Source organism: Oncorhynchus keta, chromosome 8 (assembly GCF_023373465.1).
Source record: "Oncorhynchus keta strain PuntledgeMale-10-30-2019 chromosome 8, Oket_V2, whole genome shotgun sequence".
Taxonomy (NCBI): domain Eukaryota; kingdom Metazoa; phylum Chordata; class Actinopteri; order Salmoniformes; family Salmonidae; genus Oncorhynchus; species Oncorhynchus keta.
Window position 1 is genome coordinate 35,779,797 of NC_068428.1, and position 17,064 is coordinate 35,796,860.

Here is a 17,064-nt window from a genome sequence, read left to right on the forward strand (position 1 = left end):
CCCGTCAGGTAGTCCAGTACCCAGTTGCACAGGGCGGGGTCGAGACCCAGGGTCTCGAGCTTGATGACGAGCTTGGAGGGTACTATGGTGTTGAATGCCGAGCTGTAGTCGATGAACAGCATTCTCACATAGGTATTCCTCTTGTCCAGATGGGTTAGGGCAGTGTGCAGTGTGGTTGAGATTGCATCGTCTGTGGACCTATTTGGGCGGTAAGCAAATTGGAGTGGGTCTAGGGTGTCAGGTAGGGTGGAGGTGATATGGTCCTTGACTAGTCTCTCAAAGCACTTCATGATGACGGAAGTGAGTGCTACGGGGCGGTAGTCGTTTAGCTCAGTTACCTTAGCTTTCTTGGGAACAGGAACAATGGTGGCCCTCTTGAAGCATGTGGGAACAGCAGACTGGTATAGGGATTGATTGAATATGTCTGTAAACACACCGGCCAGCTGGTCTGCGCATGCTCTGAGGGCGCGGCTGGGGATGCCGTCTGGGCCTGCAGCCTTGCGAGGGTTAACACGTTTAAATGTCTTACTCACCTCGGCTGCAGTGAAGGAGAGACCGCATGTTTTCGTTCAATTCCTCTGGCAACAGCTCTGTTGGACATTCCTGCAGTCAGCATGCCAATTGCATGCTCCTTCAAAACGTCATACATCTGTGGCATTGTGTATGACAAAACTGCACATTTTATTTTCCCCAGCACAAGGTGCATCTGTGTAGGGATCATGCTGTTTCATCAGCTTCTTGATATGCCACACCTGTCAGATTTATAGATTTTCTTGGCAAAGGAGAAATGCTCACTAACAGGGATGTAAATTTGTGCACAACATTTGAGAGAAATAAGCTTTTTGTGTGTATGGAACATTTCTGGGATGTTTTATTTCAGCTCATGAAACATGGGAAAAACACTTTATATATTGCATTTATATATAGAACCCTTTAGGTTCAGTTAAAACTGAAAAAATAAACAAAACATTGTGTATATTCAGCTGTAAACTATTTGGAACACAGCGCCTGACACGTAACATTTTACTCTTGAAACAGATATGTTGAACTTGCTTGCTTGAGGTTTTGATATAACATATAGCCTAATACAGCTTTACTAAGAGCAAGGTGAGGTTTCTTGCATCTAAAAACAAGTATTATTAAATGTAATAAGAAAATGAAATAGATTTGAACAATGCATGGATAGTAAAGGGGGAATGAACATTAAAGTTTTGCTTCTAAAGTTCAGTACATTTCAGATAATATTTTTTTAAGTCGTGCTCACGAGCCAAAATGGGTCCCAGAAAAATATGCACAATTGTGTACTACATCATCCATTTTGTGTGATGTCATGTCCTGCAAAAAAAAAATGCAATTGGTATAATATGGTATGAGTTTGTAAGTGCTTAAGATCCCGAATGCATCTAAGTGTAAATAATAAATAAATAATGTGTTAATGTCTGTTTTGTATGGTGTGCAGTAAAACCAAAACGCATATTTTTTCAGCGCTTCATATCAATAACCATTCTACCCTGTAAGTGCACCAGAGAGCACATATCTAAAGATATAAAATACACTTTGCCAAATATACTTTCATGTGTAAAATTTGAACACCCTATGACATTTTCATTTTAAAAAACTACATATTTTACCAAATACTATTAAAGACTACAATGTGATGGTGATGAGGATTGTAGGAAAGTGATCCTTTCTCTCCTTATGACAGAGAACATTCGGTGACATTGGTCCCTGATGTGAGTATTACATCTACAGTAAAACTATGTTTTTGTCTCCTGTTAATACAATATTCTCTGATAAAGATGTTTGTAATAAAGTGTAAAAAAAGAGAAATAATACAAAATCCTGATAAACAATAAAGGTCCTACAGCTGATGACAGGGTTGTGTGCAACTAAGCATTTGCATAACGTATGATATCTCCCCACCACTAGGAGGCTCTTTACTTCTTGTCTTTGACAGGCTGCTCAATAAGTTCCCCCTTGAGATACTTCTGTCCGATCCCATAAGGCACGTGTGCAGCGATGGTCCCCAGCTCCTTGGCTCCCTCGATGTGGAACATCTGGTCATCGAAAAATATGTGGGGACGGATCATTTGCAGGAGAGGCCCTTTGGGGGCCCCGGCTAGGAACAGGGCTTCGTCGATCTCCAGGCCCCAGCTCCTGAGGGTCTTGAGGACACGGGCCCCTGAGCTGGCTGCACTGCGGGCTGTTACCAGGTAGGTACGAATGGGGCAGGTCATACGCTCATTCTTGGCGTAGAACTTTCTCTGGAGCTTCCCCAGCGCCTCCAGAAAACACTTCAAGGGACCCTGAGAGAAACAAATGAGACATAGGGTTAGCATATTATTGTTTTTACTTTTGTCCAAAATCAAAGTAAATAATACATATCAATGGGTTATTGGGATAGTCCCCTATTATAGATGGTCTTTAGATGTTCAAACTATCACCAAGATATTAACTGCCAATGTTGATATGCAACAACTTGGTACAATTAAGGGATTAAGGATAGTGTGACAGTATGTAAAAAGTTGGTTGCTAGTTAGTTGAAAATCTATAACCCTTGTATACACTCTTATAAAAAAGGGTTACAAAAGGGTTCTTCGGCTGTCCCCACAGGATAACCCTGCTTGGTTCCCGGTAGAACCCTTTTTGGTCCCGGGTAGAACCCTTTTGAGTTTCATGTAAAACCCTCTGTGGAAAGGGTTCTACCTGGAACCAAAAAGGGTTAATCAAACGGTTTCCTATGGGGACAGCCAAATAACCCCTTTACATTGTAGATAACACATTTTTTCTAACAGTGTAGGAGACTCCAAATAAGGAAATCTGAAGAAAAAAACAATGTCAAACATTTACATAAAATGTAGCCATGTAGTACTTCAGAGTCCTCTCGTGATTACCTTTTTAAGAGGTATGTTCTCAAACTCCTGCTCGTGCTCAAAGAATTTATCCAGGCCACGTTGTTTCGCGATGATCTCCGACTCGTCAGAGAAGAGGACTGCGTCTCCGTCAAAAGCTACTTTCAGCTGTGTGTCGGACAGTTGGTTCTCCACATCTCCAGATGTAAACATGGTCGCTGCAGCAATGCCTGTTTATAAAATATTATTTGGGTTTTATACATTCTCATAACAAATAATCTCATAATCTTTAAATATGAATAATAGTTAATAATCTTTAAATATTTCTGTTCCAAAGAAACGTGTCCATAAACCAGAATACACATTTTTTTGTTGCTGGAATTTATTTGTTGCTCGAAGCAGCAGTCCTTGTCCTAGGAATTGATTTGAATCTGGATTTGAATCTGGATTGGCCATTTCAGGCCTCAGATCAATCTAAGAGTATAATTATTGATTTTAAGATGACTCAACTGATCTCAAAATGTGAAAAACCTTGTTATATTCTTATTTATTGATTTCATTCTTACTAATAACCCCCATAAATAGTGTCTAGTGCAGGTTTTCCCAAACTGGGGTACACGTAATGCCGTCGGAGGTACGACAAATAAATATCTGATTCACAATTTTTAAAATTTAAATGTAAAAACAATTAGTAGCCTCGTTTCACTGGCAAAAATAAAATTAAACCATTTAGTGATCAGCGAAGTAACACAATGTCAAATACAGGTAGCCTAGTCAAATTAACATCCAATCACATTAACCCTTACTCTCTAATGGGAATTCCACTAACGGTCCGTATGTAGCCAAACATAGCTGCTGCTCATTCCGTTGACTTGAAAATGTATAAATGGTTTAAAAAAAGTAAGGCCCGCGTCCATAGAGACACATACCAGCTCTACTGGTAGTACTGCTACTACCAGCAGTACTACACCTGTACCTGTCGACGAAACAAGTTGTTCTGCTTCCACAAGCACATCCAATGCTAGCATCAGTAATTGTACATTTGTTGTTAGCTCAGCTATTATGAACACTGACAGTTGTGAATCCGATGCAGCCGAAGAGCTACTGCCCCCTTGCCTGGGAAAGCACTGAACAACAGGACGTTGGACCATTGAGGCGCTAATATGATGAGAACTACATTGATTTGTGGTTCACTTATATAGTGCCTTTCCTCAGCCACAGTGTGTTATATGTGCAAAATTACTATGTCACAACTCGATGAATCCTTCACTCTTGCGCAGACATTTAGAAACAAACATGCCAATTTGAAAAATAAGCAGGGGGAGTTTTTGGAGCAAGAATTAAACAGCTCAGCGTTCAACACCAAAGTGCCGTCAAAGCTCAACACTAAGCTAAGGATCCTGGGTCTAAACACCTCCCTCTGCAACTGGATCCTGGACTTCTTGACGGGCCACCCCCAGGTGGTGAGGGTAGGTAGTAGCAACACATCTGCCATGCTGATCCTAAACACTGGAACTCCCCAGGGGTGCGTGCTCAGTCCCCTCCTGTACTCCCTGTTCACCCACAACTGCATGGCCAGATACGACTCCGACACCATCATTAAGTTTGCAGACGACACAACAGTGGTAGGCCTGATCACCAACAATGACAAGACAGCCTATAGGGAGGAGGTCAGAGACCTGTCCGGGTGTTGCCAGAATAACACCCTATCCCTCAACGTAATCAAGACTAAGGAGATGATTGTGGACTACAGGAAAAGGAGGACCGAGCACGTCCCCATTCTCATCGACGGGGCTGTAGTGGAGCAGGTTGAGAGCTTTAAGTTCCTTGGTGTCCAAATCAATAACAAACTAGAATGGTCCAAACACACCAAGACAGTCGTGATGAGGGCACGACAAAGCCTATTCCCCCCCGGGAAACTAAAAAGATTTGGCAAGGGTCCTTAGATCCTCAAAAGGTTCTACAGCTGCAATGTCGAGAGCATGGTTGCATCACTGCCTATTACGGCAATTGCTCGGCCTCTGAACGCAATGCACTTCAGAGGGTAGTGCGTATGGCCCAGTACATCACTTGGGCTAAGCTGCCTGCCAACCAGGACCTCTACACCAGGCAGTGTCAGAGGAAGGCCCTAAAAAATGTCAAAGACCCCATCCACCCCAATCATAGACTGTTCTCTCTACTACCGCATGTCAGCGGTACCGGAGTGCCAAGTCTAGGACAAAAATGCCATAAGACTCCTGAACAGGTAATCAAATGGCTACTCTGACTATTTGCATTGTGTGTCCCCACAACCCCTCTTTTTACGTTGCTGCTACTCTCTGTTTATCATATATGCATAGTCACTTTAACTATACATTCATGTACATACTACCTCAATTGAGCTGACCAACCAGTACTCCCACACATTGGCTAACCGGGCTATCTGCATTCTTTCATGCTACTGCTACTCAAAATCAAATCAAATCAAATTGTATTTGTCACATACACATGGTTAGCAGATGTTAATGCGAGTGTAGCGAAATGCTTGTGCTTCTAGTTCCGACAATGCAGTAATAACCAACAAGTAATCTAACTAACAATTCCAAAACTACTGTCTTATACACAGTGTAAGGGGATAAAGAATATGTACATAAGGATATATGAATGAGTGATGGTACAGAGCAGCATAGGCAAGATACAGTAGATGGTATCGAGTGCAGTATATACATATGAGATGAGTATGTAAACAAAGTGGCATAGTTAAAGTGGCTAGTGATACATGTATTACATAAGGATGCAGTCGATGATATAGAGTACAGTATATACGTATGCATATGAGATGAATAATGTAGGGTAAGTAACATTATATAAGGTAGCATTGTTTAAAGTGACTAGTGATATATTTACATCATTTCCCATCAATTCCCATTATTAAAGTGGCTGGAGTTGAGTCAGTGTGTTGGCAGCAGCCACTCAATGTTAGTGGTGGTTGTTTAACAGTCTGATGGCCTTGAGATAGAAGCTGTTTTTCAGTCTCTCGGTCCCAGCTTTGATGCACCTGTACTGACCTCGCCTTCTGGATGATAGTGGGGTGAACAGGCAGTGGCTCGGGTGGTTGATGTCCTTGATGATCTTTATGGCCTTCCTGTAACATCGGGTGGTGTAGGTGTCCTGGAGGGCAGGTAGTTTGCCCCCGGTGATGCGTTGTGCAGACCTCACTACCCTCTGGAGAGCCTTACGGTTGAGGGCGGAGCAGTTGCCGTACCAGGCGGTGATACAGCCCGCCAGGATGCTCTCGATTGTGCATCTGTAGAAGTTTGTGAGTGCTTTTGGTGACAAGCCGAATTTCTTCAGCCTCCTGAGGTTGAAGAGGCGCTGCTGCGCCTTCTTCACGATGCTGTCTGTGTGAGTGGACCAATTCAGTTTGTCTGTGATGTGTATGCCGAGGAACTTAAAACTTGCTACCCTCTCCACTACTGTTCCATCGATGTGGATAGGGGGGTGTTCCCTCTGCTGTTTCCTGAAGTCCACAATCATCTCCTTAGTTTTGTTGACATTGAGTGTGAGGTTATTTTCCTGACACCACACTCCGAGGGCCCTCACCTCCTCCATGTAGGCCGTCTCATCGTTGTTGGTAATCAAGCCTACCACTGTTGTGTCGTCCGCAAACTTGATGATTGAGTTGGAGGCGTGCGTGGCCACGCAGTCGTGGGTGAACAGGGAGTACAGGAGAGGGCTCAAAACGCACCCTTGTGGGGCCCCAATGTTGAGGATCAGCGGGGAGGAGATGTTGTTGCCTACCCTCACCACCTGGGGGCGGCCCGTCAGGAAGTCCAGTACCCAGTTGCACAGGGCGGGGTCGAGACCCAGGGTCTCGAGCTTGATGACGAGCTTGGAGGGTACTATGGTGTTGAATGCCAAGCTGTAGTCGATGAACAGCATTCTCACATAGGTATTCCTCTTGTCCAGATGGGTTAGGGCAGTGTGCAGTGTGGTTGAGATTGCATCGTCTGTGGACCTATTTGGGCGGTAAGCAAATTGGAGTGGGTCTAGGGTGTCAGGTAGGGTGGAGGTGATATGGTCCTTGACTAGTCTCTCAAAGCACTTCATGATAACGGAAGTGAGTGCTACGGGGCGGTAGTCGTTTAGCTCAGTTACCTTAGCTTTCTTGGGAACAGGAACAATGGTGGCCCTCTTGAAGCATGTGGGAACAGCAGACTGGTATAGGGATTGAATGAATATGTCCGTAAACACACCGGCCAGCTGGTCTGCACATGCTCTGAGGGCGCGGCTGGGGATGCCGTCTGGGCCTGCAACCTTGCGAGGGTTAACACGTTTAAATGTCTTACTCACCTCGGCTGCAGTGAAGGAGAGACCACATGTTTTCGTCCTCGAAGCGGGCAAAAAAGTTTGCCTGGGTCTGCCTGGGAGCAAGACATCCTGGTCCGTGACTGGGCTGGATTTGTTCTTGTAGTCCGTGATTGACTGTAGACCCTGCCACATGCCTCTTGTGTCTGAGCCGTTGAGATTCTACTTTGTCTCTGTACTGACGCTTAGCTTGTTTGATAGCCTTGCGGAGGGAATAGCTGCACTGTTTGTATTCGGTCATGTTACCAGACACCTTGCCCTGATTGAAAGCAGTGGTTCGCGCTTTCAGTTTCACGCGAATGCTGCCATCAATCCACGGTTTCTGGTTAGGGAATGTTTTAGTCGTTGCTATGGGAACGACATCTTCAACACGCGTTCTAATGAACTCGCACACCGAATCAGCGTATTCGTCAATATTGTTATCTGACGCAATACGAAACATATCCCAGTCCACTTGATGGAAGCAGTCTTGGAGTGTGGAGTCAGCTTGGTCGGACCAGCGTTGGACAGACCTCAGCGTGGGAGCCTCTTGTTTTAGTTTCTGTCTGTAGGCAGGGATCAACAAAATGGAGTCGTGGTCAGCTTTTCCGAAAGGGGGGCGGGGCAGGGCCTTATATGCGTCGCGGAAGTTAGAGTAACAATGATCCAAGGTTTCTCTCTGTTCATCATATATGCATAGTCACTTTAACCAAATCTACATGTACATACTACCTCAATCAGCCTGCCTAACCGGTGTCTGTATGTAGCCTCGCTACTTTTATAGCCTCACTACTGTATACAGCCTCACTACTTTTATAGCCTCGCTACTGTATACAGCCTCGCTACTGTTATAGCCTCGCTACTTTTATAGCCTCGCTACTGTATACAGCCTCACTACTTTTATAGCCTCGCTACTGTTATAGCCTCGCTACTTTTATAGCCTCACTACTGTATACAGCCTCGCTACTGTTATAGCCTCGCTACTGTATACAGCCTCGCTACTGTTATAGCCTCGCTACTTTTATAGCCTCGCTACTGTATACAGCCTCACTACTTTTATAGCCTCGCTACTGTTATAGCCTCGCTACTTTTATAGCCTCACTACTGTATACAGCCTCGCTACTGTTATAGCCTCGCTACTGTATACAGCCTCGCTACTGTTATAGCCTCGCTACTTTTATAGCCTCGCTACTGTATACAGCCTCACTACTTTTATAGCCTCGCTACTGTTATAGCCTCACTACTGTATACAGCCTCACTACTTTTATATCCTCACTACTGTATACAGCCTCGCTACTGTTATAGCCTCGCTACTTTTATAGCCTCGCTACTGTATACAGCCTCACTACTTTTATAGCCTCGCTACTGTTATAGCCTCGCTACTGTATACAGCCTCGCTACTTTTATAGCCTCGCTACTGTACACAGCCTCGCTACTGTTATAGCCTCACTACTGTATACAGCCTCACTACTTTTATATCCTCACTACTGTATACAGCCTCACTACTTTTATAGCCTCGCTACTGTATACAGCCTCGCTACTGTTATAGCCTCGCTACTTTTATAGCCTCACTACTGTATACAGCCTCACTACTTTTATATCCTCACTACTGTATACAGCCTCACTACTTTTATAGCCTCGCTACTGTATACAGCCTCGCTACTGTTATAGCCTCGCTACTTTTATAGCCTCGCTGCTGTATACAGCCTCACTACTTTTATAGCCTCGCTACTGTATACAGCCTCACTACTTTTATAGCCTCGCTACTGTATACAGCCTCGCTACTGTTATAGCCTCACTACTTTTATATCCTCACTACTGTATACAGCCTCACTACTTTTATATCCTCACTACTGTATACAGCCTCACTACTTTTATAGCCTCGCTACTGTACACAGCCTCGCTACTGTACACAGCCTCACTACTGTTATATCCTCACTACTGTACACAGCCTCGCTACTGTACACAGCCTCACTACTGTTATATCCTCACTACTGTACACAGCCTCGCTACTGTACACAGCCTCACTACTTTTATATCCTCACTACTGTACACAGCCTCACTACTTTTATATCCTCACTACTGTACACAGCCTCGCTACTGTTATAGCCTCACTACTGTATACAGCCTCGCTACTGTTATAGCCTCACTACTGTACACAGCCTCGCTACTGTACACAGCCTCACTACTGTTATATCCTCACTACTGTACACAGCCTCGCTACTGTACACAGCCTCACTACTTTTATATCCTCACTACTGTACACAGCCTCACTACTTTTATAGCCTCACTACTGTATACAGCCTCACTACTGTTATAGCCTCACTACTGTATACAGCCTCACTACTGTATACAGCCTCGCTACTGTTATAGCCTCACTACTGTACACAGCCTCGCTACTGTTATAGCCTCACTACTGTATACAGCCTCGCTACTGTTATAGCCTCACTACTGTATACAGCCTCGCTACTGTTATAGCCTCACTACTGTATACAGCCTCGCTACTGTACACAGCCTCGCTACTGTTATAGCCTCACTACTGTATACAGCCTCACTACTGTATACAGCCTCACTACTGTTATAGCCTCACTACTGTATACAGCCTCACTACTGTTATAGCCTCACTACTGTATACAGCCTCACTACTGTTATAGCCTCACTACTGTATACAGCCTCACTACTGTATACAGCCTCACTACTGTATACAGCCTCGCTACTGTATACAGACTCACTACTGTTATAGCCTCACTACTGTATACAGCCTCACTACTGTATACAGACTCACTACTGTTATAGCCTCACTACTGTATACAGCCTCACTACTGTATACAGACTCACTACTGTTATAGCCTCACTACTGTATACAGCCTCACTACTGTTATATCCTCACTACTGTATACAGCCTCACTACTGTTATATCCTCACTACTGTATACAGCCTCACTACTGTTATAGCCTCACTACTGTATACAGCCTCACTACTGTTATATCCTCACTACTGTATACAGCCTCACTACTGTTATAGCCTCACTACTGTATACAGCCTCACTACTGTTATATCCTCACTACTGTATACAGCCTCACTACTGTTATATCCTCACTACTGTACACAGCCTCACTACTGTTATAGCCTCACTACTGTATACAGCCTCACTACTGTTATATCCTCACTACTGTATACAGCCTCACTACTGTTATATCCTCACTACTGTATACAGCCTCACTACTGTTATAGCCTCACTACTGTATACAGCCTCACTACTGTTATATCCTCACTACTGTATACAGCCTCACTACTGTTATATCCTCACTACTGTACACAGCCTCGCTACTGTTATAGCCTCACTACTGTATACAGCCTCACTACTGTTATATCCTCACTACTGTATACAGCCTCACTACTGTTATATCCTCACTACTGTACACAGCCTCGCTACTGTTATAGCCTCACTACTGTATACAGCCTCACTACTGTTATATCCTCACTACTGTATACAGCCTCACTACTGTTATATCCTCACTACTGTACACAGCCTCGCTACTGTTATATCCTCACTACTGTATACAGCCTCACTACTGTTATATCCTCACTACTGTACACAGCCTCGCTACTGTTATAGCCTCACTACTGTATACAGCCTCACTACTGTTATATCCTCACTACTGTATACAGCCTCACTACTGTTATATCCTCACTACTGTTATAGCCTCACTACTGTACACAGCCTCACTACTGTATACAGCCTCACTACTGTATACAGCCTCACTACTGTTATATCCTCACTACTGTATACAGTCTCACTACTGTTATATCCTCACTACTGTATACAGCCTCACTACTGTTATATCCTCACTACTGTATACAGCCTCACTACTGTTATATCCTCACTACTGTTATAGCCTCACTACTGTATACAGCCTCACTACTGTTATATCCTCACTACTGTATACAGCCTCACTACTGTATACAGCCTCACTACTGTATACAGCCTCACTACTGTTATATCCTCACTACTGTATACAGCCTCACTACTGTTATATCCTCACTACTGTATACAGCCTCACTACTGTTATAGCCTCACTACTGTATACAGCCTCACTACTGTTATATCCTCACTACTGTATACAGCCTCACTACTGTTATAGCCTCACTACTGTATACAGCCTCACTACTGTTATTTTCCACTGTTGTTTTATTTCTTTCCTTACCTATTGTTCACCTTTTTGTACTATTGGTTAGAGCCTGTTAGTAAGCATTTCACTGTAAGGTCTACAACTGTTGTATTCAGCGCACGTGACAACTTTGATTTGATTCTTCAAACCATTGGAAACCAGGACAACAGGAGAGGATATTCTTCAAGTAATGGACAGCTTTGTGACATCAAAAGGACTTTGGTGGTCAAGATGTGTTGGTATCTGTACTGATGGCGCAAAAGCCATGACAGGGAGACATAGTGGAGTGGTAACGCGCGTGCAAGAAGTTGCTCCCGACGCCACTTGGGTACACTGCAGCATCCACCAAGAGGCTGTTGGGTACACTGCAGCATCCACCAAGAGGCTGTTGGGTACACTGCAGCATCCACCAAGAGGCTGTTGGGTACACTGCAGCATCCACCAAGAGGCTGTTGGGTACACTGCAGCATCCACCAAGAGGCTGTTGGGTACACTGCAGCATCCACCAAGAGGCTGTTGGGTACACTGCAGCATCCACCAAGAGGCTGTTGGGTACACTGCAGCATCCACCAAGAGGCTGTTGGGTACACTGCAGCATCCACCAAGAGGCTGTTGGGTACACTGCAGCATCCACCAAGAGGCTGTTGGGTACACTGCAGCATCCACCAAGAGGCTGTTGGGTACACTGCAGCATCCACTAAGAGGCTGTTGGGTACACTACAGCATCCACCAAGAGGCTGTTGGGTACACTGCAGCATCCACTAAGAGGCTGTTGGGTACACTGCAGCATCCACCAAGAGGCTGTTGCTAGAAAAGGAATACCTGACAGCTTGAAAGATGTTTTGGACACTACAGTGAAAATGGTTAACTTTGTTAAAACAAGGCCCCTGAACTCTTGTGTATTTTCTGCATTATGCAATGATATGGGCAGCGACCATGTAACGCGTTTGCAACATACTGAAGTGTGCTGGTTATCATGGGGAAAGGTGTTGACACGTTTTTTTTAAATTGAGAGACGAGCTTAAAGTTTTCATTACTGACCATAATTTTCATTTCTCTGACCGATTGCATGATGACGAGTTTCTCACAGGACTGGCCAATCTGGGTGATGTTTGTTCTCGTCTAAATTACAACTGGATTGGTTGCCTCCAGTCCACTTAATGATATCTGAACAAGAGAGCCTCATTGAAATTGCAACAAGCGGTTCTGTGAAAATTTCATTGAAATCAAAAGCCACTGCCAGATTTCTGGATTGGGCTGCACTCAGAGTATCCTGCCTTGGCAAATAGCGCTGTTAAGACACTGATTCCCTTTGCAACCACGTAGTGTACCAATGTGAGAGTGGATTCTCAGCCATCACTAAACTAAATACAGGCACAGACTGTGGGAAAAGACTGAGACTCTCTCCAATACAACCCAACATTGCAGAGTTATGTGCATCCTTTCAAGCACACCCTTCTCATTAACCTGTGGTGAGTTATTCACAATTTTCAATGAACAAGTAAGGTTTTATATGTTAGATGGCTAAGTAAAGAGCTAAATGATTGATTATTATTATATTATTATTTGCGCCCTGGTCCTAAAGAGCTCTTTGTCACTTCCCACGAGCCGGGTTGTGACAAAAACTCACACTCATTCTTATGTTTAATAAATATATTGTATAATGTGTGTGTGGCAGGCTTACAATGATGGCAAAAAAACATTTGAGAGTGCACTGACCCTTGTGCTGGAGGGGGTAAGCAGCTGGAGGGGTAAATAAACACAAGTTCAACTGTAACACACACATACACAAACATATACACACACACATATATACAGTTGAAGTCTGAAGTTTAGATACACCTCAGCCAAATACATTTAAACTCAGTTTCACAATTCCTGACATTTAATCCAAGTAAAGCTTCCCTGTTTTAGGTCAGTTAGATCACCACTTTATTTTAAGAATATGAAATGTCAGTATAATAGTAGAGAGAATGATTTATTTCCGATTTTATTTCTTTCATCACATTCCCAGTGGGTCAGCAGTTTACATGTACTCAATTTGTATTTAGTAACATTGCCTTTAAATTGTTTAACTTGGGTCAAACGTTTCCGGTAGCCTTCCACAAGCTTCAACAATAAGTTGGGTGAATTTTGGCCCATTTCTCCTGACAGAGCTCGTGTAACTGAATCAGGTTTGTAGGCCTCCTTGCTCGCACATGCTTTTTCATTTCTGCCCACAAATTTTCTATGAGATTGAGGTCAGGGCTTTGTGATGGCCTCTCCAATACCTTGACATTTTTGTCCTTAAGCCATTTTGCTTGGGGGTCATTGTTCATTTGGAAGACCCATTTGCAACCAAGCTTTAACTGATGTCTTGAGATGTTACTTCAATATATCCACATAATTTTCCTACCTCATGATGCCATCTATTTTACCAGTCCCTGCAAAGCACCCCCACAACATGATGCTGCCACCCCCGTGCTTCACGGTTGGGATGGTGTTCTTCAGCTTGGAAGCCTCCCCCTTTTTCCTCCAAACATAATGATGGTCATTATTGCACAGTTCTATTTTTTGTTTCATCAGACCAAAATACATTTCTCCAAAAACTACAATCTTTGTCCCCATGTGCAGTTGCAAACCGTAGGCTGGCTTTTTTATGGCGGTTTTGGAGCAGTGGCTTCGTCCTTGCTGAGTGGCCTTTCAGGTTATGTTGATATAGGACTTGTTTTACTGTGGATATAGATACTTTTGTACCTTTTTCCTCCAGCATCTTCACAAGGTCCTTTGCTGTTGTTCTAGGATTGATTTGCACTTTTCGCACCAAAGTACGTTCATCTCTAGGAGACAGAACGCGTCTCCTTCCTGAGTGGTATGACAGCTGCATGGTCCCATGGTATTTATACTTGCATACTGTTGTTTGTACAGATGAACGTGGTACCTTCAAGCATTTGGAAATTGCTCCCCAGAATGAAGCAGACTTGTGGAGGTCTACAATGTTTTTTCTGAGGTCTTGGCTAATTTCTTTTGATTTTCCCATGATGTCAAGCAAATGGGCACTGAGTTTGAAGGTAGGCCTTGAAATACAGGCACACCTCCAATTGACTCAAATGATGGCAATTAGCCTATCAGAAACATCTAAAGCTATGACATTATTTTCTGGAATTTTCCAAGCTGTTTAAAGGCACAGTCAACTTCTGACCCACTGGAATTGTGAAACAGTGAATTATAAGTGAAATAATCTGTCTGTAAACAATTGTTATAAAAATGACTTGTGTCATGCATAAAGTAGATGTCCCTCCTACTTCTCAAAACTATAGTTTGATAAACAATACATTTATGGAGAGGTTGAAAAACTAGTTTTAATGACTCCAACCTAAGTGTATGTAAACATCTGACTTCAACTGTGTGTGTGTGTGTGTGTGTGTGTGTGTGTGTGTGTGTGTGTGTGTGTGTGTGTGTGTGTGTGTGTGTGTGTGTGTGTGTGTGTGTGTGTGTGTGTGTGTGTGTGTGTGTGTGTGTGTGTGTGTGTGTGTGTGTGTGTGTGTGTATACATACATATACACACACACACACACACACGTATGTAATTAAAATCCTCAATCACACTTGCAGGCCGTGTCATGGTGACATTGGCTAACTAATCTCATGCGTAAATACATGTCATCAGGTCTAAGTTGTCTCACGCCGAACTGCACATCTGCAGGATGTCAAATCAAAGCCACTCCTTCGATTTAAAGTAGGTTTTGACGAAAATGTAAATGTGTCATTTTCACAAAGTTAGGATAATAACACGGTCAACTACTTAAGACATTGGCTCCAATCTAGGATGTGCCTTAATGAACAACTAAGGAATCATTCTTCACTTCTCTCATTGACTTCTCAAACCCCGGTCTGAGCTGTTTGGTCTGTTTTACAAGCTTTCCTGGAAGTGTCGTGATGTTGTACAAGGAGCTACAGGAGGACAGGCTCATTGTAATGACTGGAATGGAATAAACGGATGGGTAGCGTACACATCACACATGGAAACCACATGTTTGACTATGTTCCAGTAATTCCATTCCAGCCATTACAATGAGTCACAATCTATTACAACAGCATCATCCATGCATTATATCTGTAGGCTATACTATAAAGTGTTACCACAATGTACATCTACAGTTGTTTACTTAGCACCATTGCTAAGCAACACCAGTTAAATCTCTAGAGGCTAAAAAAACAGTGTGATCACCACCTACCCTCCTCAATGGCCTCAGTGACTTTCTCTCCATCCTTGGAGAGGTACAGGTTGGTCATGTAGGCCTTCAGATATCCAATGGGGCTTTTCCCTCCAGTCATACAGAATCTCTCAATGGTTAAATCTGTCAGACGAAACAACAAAAACATTATCACCGTATAGAAATGTGATGTAAAGTCATCAGGGTGGTGGCCAAAGATGGCCACTACATATCAAGAACAAGAGGCCTAAACAATAAAAACATTATCACCGTATAGAAATGTGATGTAAAGTCATCAGGGTGGTGGCCAAAGATGGCCACTACATATCAAGAACAAGAGGCCTAAACAATAAAAACAACATATTTGGTCAAAGGAGCAGCATTAAAGCTGCAATATGTAACTTTTTGGTGACCCAACCAAATGCACATAGAAATATGAGTTATAGATCTTTCCTTCTCATTGAAAGCAAGTCTAACAAGCGGTAGATATCTTCTATTTGTATGCTTCCTGTTAAGTAAATTTTTTTCATCTTTTACTTTCGGTTTTGTATACCAGGTGAAAATACAATATTTTTGTTTATGGAAAATGTATTTCACAGCAGTTTAGATACAATGACTGACTGTTTGTTTCGAATTGTTTCGAATTTTAGCAACAAGAAAATGACAGAGCGATTTCTGCATATTGTACCTTTTAAATTGGATGTCCAATCATTCAATGGACCCCGAGAAAGAGCACCACCAACTGGTGCTGGTTTAAATATATAGGTACAACTGTCCCAGAGTCCCAGTAAGACGACTGATAACAAGCAGGAGATAGGGATGCATACAATCCACACTGTATTGCCTATTCATCAAACAGACACACACACAACTTTACAACGGAGGGAACTAGTAGTATTGATAGTGTATAGTGTCAAAGATGCTTGGTCAGGAAATGTCCAGAGGCAGGATTGTCCATGTAAGAAGGTCCAGATATTAGTTGAAGTGGTACATGGTTCTTATGACATGTCTCTGCAACCCTAAGTTCAACAAAAGCACAGACTGTGTTGGGGTTTGAAATGATTGACTGACCAGGTCACATGAATCTAACCGGGGAAGAGAGTTCTGGAAGGGCCTTTTGCAACCCCCTAGCACAGAGTAGTCAGGGCCAGAGGTGTGAAGCCAGGGGATGGTAACTGCTGCTGGGCTGGAGTTTCTCTCTAAAGTTTGTGCCTCTGTGTACCAGGGCCAGAGAGAGGGATTGAGATAGGGTTTTTAACAGGCCCCATACTTTGCATTACAAAACAGGTCTGTCTTATAACATCGTAGGCGTGGCTGTAACATTGCAGTAAGAGTGGCAAAGCATGTCGGCGTGTTGTATGTGTGTTTTACGGACCGTAGTGATTTATGCTGTTGATGAGGCGCACCCCGACCTGGGCGTGGTTATTAGTCATCAGGACGATGTCAAACAGCTCCTCACTGTCGGGGTAGAGCTGCCTCAGTCTGGAGTTCACCGTCATCAGAGCCTGCAGTGTGTGT

General features: G+C 43.4%; 1 protein-coding gene across 1 annotated transcript in view; it reads right to left on the bottom strand.

Moving 5' to 3' along the window:
- Positions 1 to 849: 849 nt before the first annotated feature.
- The window catches only part of LOC118387149 (cytosolic 5'-nucleotidase 1A-like), an 18,899-nt gene continuing 2,684 nt past the window's right edge, over positions 850 to 17,064 (bottom strand). Inside the window, exons 3-6 of the mRNA XM_052524111.1 lie at positions 16,922 to 17,051; positions 15,568 to 15,690; positions 2,895 to 3,082; positions 850 to 2,306 (exon numbers count right to left, since the gene is read on the bottom strand). Coding sequence (XP_052380071.1) covers positions 1,938 to 2,306; positions 2,895 to 3,082; positions 15,568 to 15,690; positions 16,922 to 17,051 — 810 coding nt within the window. The 3' untranslated portion in view covers positions 850 to 1,937. The remainder of the gene's footprint in view (positions 2,307 to 2,894; positions 3,083 to 15,567; positions 15,691 to 16,921; positions 17,052 to 17,064) is intronic.